General features: G+C 40.0%; 1 protein-coding gene across 1 annotated transcript in view; it reads right to left on the bottom strand.

Moving 5' to 3' along the window:
- The window catches only part of khdrbs2 (KH domain containing, RNA binding, signal transduction associated 2), a 66,435-nt gene that overhangs the window by 20,612 nt on the left and 31,163 nt on the right, over positions 1 to 14,660 (bottom strand). Inside the window, exon 4 of the mRNA XM_078273484.1 lies at positions 10,713 to 10,859. Within this exon, the coding sequence (XP_078129610.1) occupies positions 10,713 to 10,859 (147 nt within the window). The remainder of the gene's footprint in view (positions 1 to 10,712; positions 10,860 to 14,660) is intronic.

The following is a 14,660-nucleotide window of genomic DNA, read 5'->3' as shown; positions in this document are numbered from 1 at the left end:
GATGTGAAAACTCGTCTCCAGTGCACCATATAGTGAAAATGTCTTTTTAATGAAGTAGGAAACATCTTGTATCCAACAGTTAAAGGTTCCCTGTGGAATTCCACTATTAACGCTATGGAGCAACGTTTTTGTGTGGGTGCCCACTACCCCAACAAAGACGTTGAGAAATAAGTCTGAAAAGCCAACATGGATGTAAACAATACAGGTTTTTAACTATTATGAAAAATCTGCTTTCCAAATGTTTTATCAGGAAGGAAACACACTCAACATGTTTCTTTAAACCTCAAAGAGACACAATGTGTTTTGGTGAGTAACACTGAATGTAAACAGAAACGTTGTTTGTTTACAAGAATACTCCACTATGCATATTCATAGATTATGCATAGTTTAATGAGGGAGAAGGAGTATATATATATATATATATATATATATATATATATATATATATATATAGATTAATAGATGATACCAGAACACATTTGGATCTTCAACCATCAATTTAGAAACGTATGTGCCAGTTCAATGTGTCGCTTTATGACCATAGACAGTTACAGTAGATATTCTCGTACACAGAGGTTCAATGATGCCAAATTATTTAGGTACTGATAAAGTAATACACAAAAAGTACCACTTCATAAAACCGCAGAATATTTTGTCACACGTAAGCATTGAATATTTTCAATATTAAATTAATTATGACATGCAACAACCATGAACCAATTGAGGACAAATGGCCCAACAATTGCATATTTGTCCACCTTTCAAACCTTAACACAAAAACACACAAACACCATCCATCCATCAATCTTCATCCGCTTATCCGGGGTCGGGTCGCGGGGGTAGCAGCTCCAGCAGGGGACCCCAAACTTCCCTTTCCCGGGCCACATTAACCAGCTCCGACTGGGGGATCCCGAGGCGTTCCCAGGCCAGGTTAGAGATATAATCCCTCCACCTAGTCCTGGGTCTCCCCCGAGGCCTCCTCCCAGCTGGACGTGCCTGGAACACCTCCCTAGGGAGGCGCCCAGGGGGCATCCTTACCAGATGCCCGAACCACCTCAACTGGCTCCTTTCGACGCAAAGGAGCAGCGGCTCTACTCCGAGCTCTTCACGGATAACTGAGCTTCTCACCCTATCTCTAAGGGAGACGCCAGCTACCCTCCTGAGGAAACCCATTTCGGCCGCTTGTACCCTGGATCTTGTTCTTTCGGTCATGACCCAGCCTTCATGACCATAGGTGAGGGTAGGAACAAAAACTGACCGGTAGATTGAGAGCTTTGCCTTCTGGCTCAGCTCTCTTTTCGTCACAACGGTGCGATAAATTGAATGTAATACCGCACCTGCTGTGCCGATTCGCCGACCAATCTCCCGCTCCATTGTCCCCTCACTCGCGAACAAGACCCCAAGGTACTTGAACTCCTTCACTTGGGGTAAGGACTCATTCCCTACCAACACCATGTAAAACCTAACTTCAGCATCATTTGCCTCAATTGTCTGTCACATTGTCCGAGCTCTCCATTTAAGGTAATAGGATATGTGTCATACAGGGACCATATGATGCACACACTAGGCTCGTTCGAGATGAGCCAGGTCTGCGCAGAATCGATCACCGGCGATCACCGCCCAATGCATGCTGGTTAGATTTGTGTCCGAATTGATCCCGACTTGCTCTGACGTCATGCACACGTGGGCAACGATAACCTCACGAGATCAAGGCGGCCGCAGTTCTGAGACGCAGGCAGCGCAGTTGCTTTTCACCGACTGCAAGACCCAGGCGGACCCAGGGCATGCTGGGAAACGCCGGCCTCTCAGCTGATCTAACAGCTGATTGGTTCAGAATCGACTCAACATGATGACATTTTATATAAACTTTTTATTGATTTTGAATTGGAGGGATTTTAAACTGCTATTTGTCTGATTTAAAGGCTTATTCTGTACAGAACACATGTTGTGTGGCTGATAGTTACATTTAGAAGTCAGAGAGACAAAATCTGTTCTGTTTACAGATCATCTACAGTGTGTTGTTAATTAAAATCAGCAACAGATCGCATGTAGAGCATTTTGAGAGCTACTCTGTCATAATAACAATGGAGACTGTGTATAAGCAGGTATATGGGTCTGATAACATTGTATTAAATCAGAATCGGACCACAGTGTTTCTTTGACTTCCTGTTCAGCTTGAAGGCTGCTGGAATCGGCTGGAAACTGTCCGACTTGACAGCGGACTTTTGTCACCACCCCCGGCTGCTCCCGCCTGCTCTCGTCCACTTTATAGGTTCATCTCGAATGAGCCTACTTTGACTCCCACGTCACAGAAGGAGTAGAAAAAATAAATTCTCAAAATTTCCAAAACACTTGACACACCGCACACATGTGCTTCTCTTGTTAATGAATTAATAAGGCCTACAGCACTCTGATGGTTTGAAGGAGACTGGCAGGGATTTTAATTGGAAAGCTGGCAGCTTATCCAAAGCACAACAAATCTGCCAGAGCTTGTAAAAGTTAACTGTTGACAGAGGCGTTAACATGAGTATACATAGATAAACCCCACGCTGAGGCTTCTCGGGTCAGACTGTTTGCTCACTGAGATTAACTCTGACCATGCATGATACTGTGCACACACACACAATGCCCTTCACAGAGCTAAAGTTAGACTTTAAGGGGTCAGAAAACGAAGCTTGGTGATACCAATCACCCTTGTGTTTTTGTCTACCTGCTACATGTTTCTGTTGCTGGCTGTGTTGACTGATTTATTGCCCTATGAATTTTTATCTTATATCTCAGTGATATGAGTCAGTCTGCTTGCTGCAGGACAATTTATGAAAGAACTGCGCCTTGGACATTTTTCTGGCAAACAATACCACATAAAAATGAATTCAGCATTTTTGGATAATCAATCTCAGTGGATCTTTAATTACAAAGAGATGTTGGTCTCCTCTGAGACCTTGAGGCATCTAGTGACATGATTTTAATGAGTAAATACATTCTCTCTAACAGAAAAAAAAGATATTAGAGAGATAAACAAACAAAGACAACAAATTAATCCCAGCTTTTGAATCAGTCTTTGTTGGATGACTAATATAGTTATCTAAAGGCAGCTACAGGGACTATTTGATCTATACTATTAATACCACTATAATGAGATTACTATTATAACATTTGACAGATGATGTATGTCAGGAGATGCATTGGCTTCTTTTGATGACAGAGCTAAGAAATCAGTGGTAATATACAGCATATTCAGAGATTCAGATTTATGGCACAGAGTGATGTGAATGAAGCAATTTCAATTTCCAAGAGCTAACAAAATGTCTGCTAATATGTATCTCGTGATTGATCAGCTGACGCAAATGACTCTTACCATCTCCATCGATCTAGATGACTGCACACCCCTCTCATATTTGGTGAATGGGATGTTTCAGAAACAGCTCTCACAGAAACAGCTTTCTCTCACAAAGTGTTGTGTCTGCAGTGTTGGATGGGCAGAATTTAAATGTGTGATACATCATGTTCCCTTACACAGCAGGCACACAGGTCAATTTGCAGGGACGTATGGTTCTACAAACATGCGCTTATATTGCAGAAATGGCACCCTCAGAGAATAAATTTGTTTCAATTTACAAAAATAAATGTCTGTGTAAACTTTTTTTAAAAGCAGTGGAAAGGAGACCAGTGCATTTTGAGTGGATTTTTTTAGGATGTGCTTTGCAATGAGATCAATTGTAAAATTCAACTTTACTTTACATCTTAGAGAGAACGTAAATCTCTACAGTGCACAGTACATGCTGTGTGCAAAGACCATCTTTTTCAACTAAAGAAGGTCTGAAAAACCAAGCTGTCTGGCATAACAACCTACTGAAAGATGTTCTTATCCTCCCATAGCACATCAGGCCAGTTGATCCAGAGCCACAGAAGCAGCTGCTCTTGATCATCTGCATATTGATACAATGTTTGTTAAGTTTTGTACTGTATGGATGTCCACACGTTTTTCAGCATGAGTTGCTCATTTTTAGTTTCTAACAAAAGAACTGGGTGTAGTCAGATTTAAACTTGAATTCCTAATTTGGTGATTTGTGTGTCTCACTTTATTGTGCTGCTTCATGACCATGGGTGCATGGTTTGATGCTGAATACATACTTTCGAGGTCCCAATGCAAGTGAACCACAATGTGAAACCTGAAATGTATTTATACTAACAGTACCAGTCAAAAGTTTGGGCACTTTCTCATTCACTTGAATGGAAAAGCCTGTCCAAACATTTGACTGGTACTGTTGCGCTATTATAGAACACAATCTATGTTAATAAATGTCAAGTTCTTTAACGTTAACGCAACACAAATTGCACCTCTCTTATTTCCACAGCAAAATTGGACCTGCATTCTTAAGAACACCTACGCAGTCTGGATCTTTGCTGAAGATAATAATGCAGACGACTTTGCATAAGTGCCTCTGCACAACATGTCTGCTCTGCAACATCAGGCCAATCTTCAGTGTTGGTGATCAGGCTCATTCTCACATGGATAAAATAGATTACATAAAATGTAAACACAAAACAGTCAAGTTTTAATAGCATGTATATTTTAGTTTGACTTCACGTTTGACTTTACTCCCACATATCTTGTTCAAGCATCTGTGCCACCCTCCTTCTGCCAAAATGCAGTTTGACCTGAGATGAAGGCCACAAGCTCATCCAGCTGAGAGCAGGCACTCCTATCCTTCTCCAGTGCTTGTCGCTCTCAGTCTGTATCTACAATATTCCACTGATTAAGGTTCCTGTTTGCATTTCTTTTCTTTTCTAGGGTGCATAACTGTGAGCACTGACAGCATTTCTATCGTTAGATTTTGCTTCACGGCAGATCTGAGGGCTCCCGTTCAGACAAGCTTGCTCTCCTGATAAAGCTCACAGTCAGACAAACTGTACTTCTTGGCGGCCTGTGTGTTCTATTTCTGCTCAGGACTAAATTAATTACACAGCATAATGCATGTAAATTGTAATTAGAAATTGTCACACTGTTCACGTGAATGTGTTTTTTTAATTGTGAGTCATATCAGAAGATACACACAGTTTTCTTTATATCAGAATAAAATAATTTATATACATTTTTCCTGTTTTGTAGATAGGGGCTCAGAGGGAAGCAGGATTAGAAAGTAGAAAAAGGTGTGCACACTCTGGCTCCATATGCCTGGCTCCTGAGGGTCAAAGTGTCATCTGAACAAAAAAGAAATGCACATGGATTCAGTGTGAACAGTGTGTTTTTTTTCCTACTTTTAAGTCTACTTCTCACACCTCACTACAACCCTTGGTGAGCATTACCTTTCTGTATTATAAATTACAGGGCTATTTATTTTAAGACATCACAGGGATTATGCCACATTAAAATGGATTTTACTTTGGTAGAAGATAGAGCACATTTGAGTTTTTGTAATGATAGATGAGAGGAAAGAGGAGTAGGAGTAAGTGAAGGGAAAAAATGATCATGAGTGACTCACCTAAGCTCACATGCTCTAATAGATTGTCAGCTGCAACCAGCAGCGCAAGTCACTTAACTACACATGTGGCATTGTGGGAGACAGCTACATGTCTGCGATCCCGCCTGCTGCATCAGTTTGAGTTGAGATTGGTCTCTGAAGCATAATGGCACATAAGCAGGTGTTGATTGGCCAATAGAGAAGTACTAGTTTTCCTGTTGGGCCAGCAGTGAGAAGCAATGGTGTTGCACACCAGCTGGCTCGATCATGCATGTTTGTAACTGGCTCATAAATTTGGTCAATTTCTTCTCCTGAGCCAATGTATGTTGAAAAAAAATGTCACAACAAGGGATAACCCGGACTGGGTATCAAACCTGGATTGGAGTCCACAGTGACTACTTGCTGGTTTGCTGTTGGAGCAGTTCTCTCCACTGTGCCACCAAATAACTTATGTTAAAAACAGTCATAGCATAGTATGTCGAAAAAAGCCATTAAAAAGTCATAGTATGGTATATCGAAAAAAGTGACAAAAACAGTCATAGTATAGTATATCGATAAAAGTCATGGTATGGTATGTAGAAAAAAGTGAAAAAAGTCTAAATATTGTATGTCGAACAAAGCTGTTAAAAATTGTAAAAGGCCAGTCTGGACTGTGTATTGAACCTGGTTGTGAGTCCACAGTGATTACTTGCTGGTTGTCTGTTGGCAGCAGTGCTAACCACTGAGCCAGTGTGCCACGAAAGCATTTATGTTGAAAACATAGTATTTCGAAAAAAGCCGCAGTATGGTATGTAAAAAAAAGTGATAAAAAAAGTAATAGTATAGTATGTCGAAATTTTTCATAGTATAGTATGTAGAAAAAAGTCATTTAAAAGTCATAATATGTTATGTCAAAAAAAGTGATGAAAATTGTCATAGTATAGTATGTCGACAAAAAGTCATTTAAAAGTCAAAGTATGGTATGTCAAAAAAAAGATTTCATGACAAGGGCCAGCCCAGACTGGGTATCAAACCTGGGTCAGAGACTGCAGTGATTACTCACTGGTTCACTGTTAGAGAAGTGCTATCCACTGTGCCACCAAAGAATTTATGATGAAAACAATCATAGTATAGTATGTCAAAAAAAAGCTATTAAAAAGTCATAGTATGGTATGTCAAAAAGTGATTAAAAAAAGTAATAGTATAGTATTTTGGAAAAGATCATAGTATAGAATGTTGAAAAATGTGATAACAAAGTCATAATATAGCATGTCCAAAAAAATGACAAAAAAGTCAAAGTGTAGTATATCAAAAAAAGTCCTAGTATAAAATGTTTACAAAAATCATAGTGTAGTATATCGAAAAGTCATAGTATAGTATGTCAAAAAAGTAATAAAATGTCATAGTATAGTTTGTCGAAAAAAGTCAATGGATAGTATGTCTAAAAAAGTGACAAAAAAAGTCATAGTATAGTACATCAAAAAAAGTCATAGTATAGCATTTCGAAAAAAATGATAAAAAAGTCATAGCATGTATGTTGAAAAAAGTCATAGTATAGTATGTCGAAAAAAGTTATAACAAAGTCATAGTATAGTATTTCCTAAAAAGCCATTAAAAAGTCAAAGAGTAGTATGTCGACAAAAGTCAAAATGTTGTGTGTCAAAAAAAACTTAACGAGTAGGGCCAGTCTGGCCTGGGTATCGAATATGGGTATGAGTCTGCAGTGATTACTTGCTGTTAGCAGTGCTAACCACTGAGCCACCAAAGAATTTAGGCTGAAAACAGTGATAGCTAAAAGGTCATACTATGGTATGTCGAGTCATTTAAAAGTCAAAGTATAGTAAGTCGAAAGAAATGTCATGACGAGGGCAAGTGCAAACTGGATATCGAACCTGGGTCAGAGTCTGCAGTGACTACTTGCTGGTTCACTGTTGGAGCAGTGCTATCCACTGTGCAAACAAAGAACTTATGTTGAAAACAGTCATAGCATAGTATGTTGAAAAAAGTCATAGTAAGGTATGTTGAAAAAAGTGATGAAAAAGTCATAGTATAGTTTGTCAAAAAAAGTCATCGTATAGAATGTTTTAAAAAATCCTAGTATAGTATATTGAAAAGTCATAAACTTAGCACAAAAAGTAAGGAAATTTGTGTTTGGTAGATTATTTCTCTTTGGTAACAATGCTTTTTGGCAATAAATCTTATACCGTTGGAAAGCCTGTTTAGTTCCCTTTCAAATGGTGCCCCATTTGTAAGGAACATGCATTTGTGGGATGAGCAGCAGTGCTGAGTATGTGGGTTGCACCCATGAAACATTTGCTAAATCTTCTCTGCCAATGCCAAACAGCTTATTCTGCCATTGACTCATTTGGTGTTGTCTAGTCTAGCAACTCTCTGTATCTTGCAAGCTGGAAAAACTCTGGCCAATCACATTGTGTATAGAGTCTGTGGGCGGGCTTATGGCTGTTGGGAACAGCAGTCTTTCAAATCGGACTTGGAGTTAAAGGAGAATTCTGGCCAATTTTTACGTTAATCTTGATTGCTATAGCTACGCGAGTACTTTCAATAGAAAAAACCCCGACCCGAATCAGTGCAGGCAACACGGAGTAGCTGCAGCTACGTACTACAAGCGAGTACGTGAGCTAAAACGGCAGTTGTCGGGGCAAGTTTTAGAGTGCCTTTGTGCCTCTTAACAGACACAAAATACAATTAAAGCTGCAAGCAGCGATGGACGGGCCCTCGCGCTTCTGAACGTGTCGGGGTTACTGGCGGACGCCGCTCCTTGCGACCGTGCATTTGCGCAGCACTCAGACACCGCAAATCGTCACCAATCAAAAGGGAACTCCCTGCTGAGTTCACAGATACCTCACACAAGACTACGTCATACAGTTCATTAGCTGTGAAAAGGGGCGTGGCTAAATTATAGGGGGCGGGTCAAACCATCACCAATGAATAAGGAAGTCTCTGCTGAGTTCAATGATACCTCACACAAGGGTCTACCTTAAATGGTTCAAATGTTATGAAACGGGGCGTGGCTTAAGCATAGGGGGCGGGCCAAACCATCACCAATGAAGAAGGAACTCTCTGCTGAGTTCAATGATACCTCACACAAGACTCTACCTTAAACGGTTCAAATGTTATGAAAGGGGGCGTGACCTGAGTAAGTGGGCGTGGTTAACGTATAGGGGGCGGCTCAGTATCACATGTCGACCACCAATTCTAAGTTTCATGTAAATCGGATGATGTTTGTCATATAAGGCTGATTTCCTGTTGCCAGCGGGAGGCATATATGACCAAAAGTCAATATTGGCCTGTATATGTCCTCTGGACTCTTGTTGATTGTGGGAAATTTCAAGCAGATATGACAACGTACACTCAAGTTACAACAACTTCTTTGTTCATCGCTAAACACTCAAAATGGCCGCCACGCCACTCCCACACCGTTTGACGAAAAGTTTTTCTTTTAATAACTTTTCATCTTTAAGGTGTTGAGATGATACAGACCAAATTTGAAGTCCATCGGATGAAATCTCTAGGAGGAGTTCGTTAAAGTATAACACCTTGACTTTTAGGCCTACTTCCTGTTGCCACTAGGGGGCGCTACTCTTATGAATCATGAAAAGTTTCGAGCCAATTGGACAATGTACACTCGAGTTACACCCACTTCCTGTTTCGATGGCGAACGGCACAAAATGGCTGCCCCGCCATGGCCATGCCCTATGACGAAAAGTTTTTCTTTTAATAACTTTTCATCTTTAAGGTCTTAAGATGGCACAGACCAAATTTGAAGTTGATCGGATGAAATCTCTAGGAGGAGTTCGTTAAAGTACGACACGTGGAAATGGCCAAAATCGTACTAATTTGGAACTTTGAATTCAAAATGGCGTATGTACGTCTTGACATGCTACATATGTGTACCAAGTTTCGTGAGTCTACGTTAAACATACTGCAGGGGCAGGTTTGTAGGGGGCGCTAGTGAGCCATTTTTGTGTGCCTATTCCCAAAACCCTTAAAATACGTACATTTTCAATAGGGCCTTCGCCGCTATCGGCACTCGGGCCCTAATTAATATGTCTTTACCACATGAACAGGGCCCTTACGTGTCAACAAGATGAAGATAAGATAAAACTTGCCCCGACAACTGCCGTTTTAGCTCAGGGGACGCTTGTAGTACATAGCTGCAGCTACTCCGTGTTGCCTGCACTGATTCGGGTCGGGGTTTTTTCTATCGAAAGTACTCGCATAGCTATAGCAATCAAGATTAACGTGAAAATTGGCTGGAATTCTCCTTTAAGCTTTTCTTTGAGAAAAGAACAAAGAACGGCACTGAAGTCTAAAAAGTTTAATCTATCAACTAGCTCTGCTACCTTCTTCGTTGCTCTGCTTGGTTGTAGCCCTATCCTATTGCGTGCAGAGAGAATTTGAATGACAACCGTTTATCCCGCCCCTCGGATTGAGCCCTGTCAATGGTGAGTTCCCAGACCCAACATCTTGATGTGGGTCTGGCTTGTCAGGCTACACTGACCACAACCCACAACCAACTATGTTTAGCTTTTACTTCCTATGAAATATTTGCCATCCTTTGAAGAACTGTTTAAAGACAAAAGACCTGTTTGACATGGGAGACATGTCCAATGATTTATTTTGAGTGAGTGTTTTTCCTGAATGTGAACACACAGAAACATCAGGAGCAGATTAATAACCCTGTATTCCTTTACTTTTTTTTGGCAGACAGTGTTACGTAATTTGTATTTGGAAGGCTTTGAACTGCTCGGTGCAGATGCAGTATCATCATCCTCTTGGCTCAGTGAGCAGACATGCTTGTAAATACATTGGCTCAGTATAGGACGAAGCATGAACTCCATAAAGTAGACTCATGCAGCACGATTCCTCTATTAGGCTTGTCACATTTGTAAAGCTTGATTAATATTTACAGCTTAGACTCAGCAAGAGTACACAACATGCACATTAATTATTGCTAAGTTCTCCGGGCTATAAGTTGCTGGAGTCTTGCAAGTTTTTCCCATACTGCATTTTAATTGCTGAATACATTATTTTTCATTTATAAGTAAGGGAAGTGTAGGGTAGTGGTTGTAATGCATATGCAGCTTCACACTTAAGTCTTACTCTTATGTTAACAAATCCTGGATACTGTAAACTCTTTGTTGTTAATAAGCCTGGTGGAGAAATTATCAAGTCAGCATGACTGATGTTTATATACCACACAGGAATAAAAATTAGCTGTAAAAAATAGAATAGTATTAAACTTACTGGAACTAGGAATTTTTTAATCTCCTCCAAGGCATGACTCATGCGGGAATAGGCCTCTCCAGGTGGCGCAAAGACTTCAATTAAAACATGAAGATCATTACTCAGATGGGCGTATTTGGCCTCCCCACTTTTCCTTAATTCTTCTTCCTGTGACAAAAAGAGAGCAAGTGAAGGATTTTTACTCATTAAAGAGAACACAAAATTATATTCTTCTATAACACAAAAACTAAATATATGATGGATAAAACAACTTTTGTCATCTAATTGCATGAAAATGCAATTTTTCATTAATGACTAGAGACAGTTTGGATTATTTTTTGTTGTTGCTCTACCTGCTTAAGGTTGCCACTGAGAATGCTAGTGGCTATGTGTGATTATACTTAGGCAAGGCCAAGGTTTGAGCTAAATGCTAATGTCAGCATGCTAACATTCACTCAATGACAATGCTAACATGCTGACGTTAAGCACGTATATTTGCCTCTTGCCATCTTTTACTCTTGTAGTTTAGTGGGTTAGCATGCTAGCATTTGCTTATTAGCACTAAACACTAAGTAACTTTGCAGATATTTGTATAAACAAAGTGCAGGACAAATAAAAATGTTGACCGGATGAAAAGTCAGGCGATAACCAAAGTTAATAGGATTCACCCTCTGGGTACCATAAATGTTTGCACACAATTTCATGGCAATCCATCCAATAATTGTTAGATATTTCAGTCTAGACCAAAGTGGTGGACTGCCCGACAAACAGACCAACATTGCCCCCCTGCCACGGTGCTAGCTTGGTTAAACATCTCCATTTAGCCAAATGAAGTATTCCTGCTCTAAAATAATAAAAAATAAAAATAAAGAGGTTTTGCTTTGACACACAACTCTTTTTTCCTTTCATCATAAGCATCTCTTATAAGGGCACAAGCTACAACCCACAGTTATATTTATGTTCAAGACAAGGAGACACTTGAGCAATCACTACATTCATCACCAGTAAGACACTTGTACCACATACAAAGACATTTCTAAATGAAATGGGACTTTTTCCTCATTGCGTAAGGAATAACAGAAATAACTTCTAGAGAATAATTACTGCTCATCTGACAACTACAGAAAAAAACGGACGGGATAGTGGAGCTCGGTCATAGATTGTGGCACCCGGGATGCTGTCAGTCAGAGATGGGGACTCGAGTCTGAGACTCGGACTCGAGTCACACTTAAGTCGCACAAACAGTGACTTCAGACTTGACTTGCGACTCGAAATAAAAGACTTCAGACTTGACTCGTACTCGAGACTCGTCAACAACCTGTGTTCATGCAATTATTGCTTTTTAAATCTAAATTTGTATTTCTATTTTCTTTTATTGGTGCATATATGTTGGGGAAACATATGACGAGCTGCATGTCCCCTGCCCTTTGCCATAATGTGCAACCTAACGCATGCGCTATGCCTATGTGCGCGCACTCACATATCAAAAAATGCATTGACGATGACGACACCAAGTCCTCCCGGAGTTGTGCCTTTTGTCATTAGTTTTGCTTTCAATAACTTGGTAAACAGTGGCAGTAAGTGAACAGCTATATGCAAGGTGTGTGGCACCAAGATAAATGATGCCGGATCAACAACGTCGCACTTCATCAGGCATCTCAAAACGCACCCAGATTGGTCAGTCACTTGCTAATGTGAAAGAGACGTTACATTTAGCATATATCGTCACAGGTAACAAGCTAACCAAAACGCAAAGTTTTGTGCTAATGCTGGGCAACAGGCAAATCGTATCTTTATAGTTGTATCCATATGATGTGACAGACTTAGGTTAATATTTCACCAGGTCAGAGGGCTAGAGGGATGTGTAAAGAAGCAGAAGATTAGACTATACGATGTCCTAAGTTGGAGACCCAATGTAAGTTCTAGATGTAACAAAATTAAGCTAGCTCCATTAAAGCATACATGATAACTTTCAATACAGATGTTTCCCTCTAACTTTGAACACTGAAAAATGTAATGCATGATGAGGGTGGGCTTTACAGCCAGTCAGTAACACAGACAAACATGTAGTCTTTGGTTCAGATACCAAAATGTTGAAAAATACAGTTATGAACTTGAAACAGAGTTCTTAATTTGTGTTTCTTTAGATTGCATTGCAGTAGACCCCATAACGTTATCCTACAACAGATTTTTATAGTGAACTGTATGGATGTTAGCTACAGGACATGCTTTGAATTCATAAGATTTAACAATACAGTGTTAGGGACAGATCAGATGGCCAGAGACTTGAGACTTGACTTGGACTCGTGGCAAAAGACTTGAGACTTGACTTGAACTTACACCTCAAAGACTTGAGACTTGACTTGGACTCGAGCTCAAAGACTTGAGACTCGACTTGGACTTCCAAAAAATGACTTGTGAACATCTCTGCTGTCAATGATTTTTTTTTTTCTCGATAGAAATTGCATTTTGTGATTTGTTGTGAAGAAAGCTCTGCAGGCTCCAAAACAGCTCCCGGAAATGTTTAAATGAATTGACATTTTATGACCCAGACGTGACATATAGTTCAATTCATCTTGATGGTCAGTAAATGAATCGGTAAATGCTTGTGCTAAATGGATGTGAGGTTCTTCAAGAGGGTAAATCAAGGAACAAAATGAAAGAAATGGTGTCCTTCAAAAAGGCAAAAAAATGACAAAAAATTATACTGATAACTGTATCAGAAATTTAGACCACTTCCATATGTGGTCCTGAGTCAGACCCAGCCGCCGCAGTGTGAACAACCAAAGCGAATTTGATGCAACTTTTACATCAATCTACATCGACATTGGTCACAATTATGCGCCGGCAGAAGTCTTGAGGAGAGGCGCTGACAGAGATAATCAAAGTTGCCCTCGATATCCGAAAGTTGAATAAACTGCGTCTCTGTGAAGCTATTCACAACGCAGTCCCACCACTCCTGGCTTCGTCTCTGCATCCACACAGACTCTGTAGTGAATTTACAGCCATAACCCTGCAAAAGGCCAAAATAGCCAATTTGGCTCTCTTTCTCTTCATTCTTATCCTCCTCAGCACCTGCTCATTAATGTTACGGCTGCCATTACACAAACATTTTGAAATTAAAGCAAAAATGCTTACTTCCTTCATAACCTCCCTAACTTTAGTGCAACAGAGGGCTGCGTCTGATGTCACTGTTATTGTTCTTTTGCGCATGCGGGTCAATTCGAAACCGCAAACAGTTCACACTGGAATCTGATATAGGCCACATTTTAAAAGGTAATGTGAACAGCAGAAATCAGAGTTAAGCATTAAGACTTTTGGTGTGAACGTAGCCAAGTTGACACACAGATATCCTCTGTCTATGTGGGAGAATGGAGAGGGAAATTACGCAGGTCTCACCATGACAGACACAAACAGCAGGTACAGTGTGATTTCTGTTTCTACATTAATTATAAGATTACTCCTTCTACATCCCAGGAACATCGAATCGAGAAAAAGTTTGGAAAGGTTTCCAGGTTTGCTTTATCTAATTGCAGATTATATTATTGTCACCATAAATGGCGCTAAACAAAACAAAACAAAAAATATATTAAAAATGCAAAAATAAAAAACAAAAGAGAATTACACATTCAAAAAAAGTGTTTCTGACTGGTTGAAGGTCTATCACGTTGCTGGATTAATGTTTTAGTGTAGCTCCTCAGTGTGTTTCAGGGACCACACAACAATCAGTCGTACAGTATGATTCCTTAAAGCAAGAGAGCTACACAGGATAAATGGTGAAAAACACTGGGGAAAAAATTAGGAATGCAAAGAGGTGTTCAGTTTGTATAGGGGGCATTGAGTTAAAGCAAGTCTACATTACCCAGGCCCTGAGAGGCCCCTGCCTGAGGCGTTACACTGGCTTAAAAGATCTGTAATATAGCTTCTTTTTTTTAAAGAAACCAGTTAAATTGTAAAAATCGATTCTAC

This window comes from Sander vitreus, chromosome 17 (genome assembly GCF_031162955.1).
Source record: "Sander vitreus isolate 19-12246 chromosome 17, sanVit1, whole genome shotgun sequence".
Taxonomy (NCBI): domain Eukaryota; kingdom Metazoa; phylum Chordata; class Actinopteri; order Perciformes; family Percidae; genus Sander; species Sander vitreus.
The sequence above is the reverse complement of the archived record's forward strand: the minus strand, read 5'-3'. Positions and strand labels throughout refer to the sequence as shown.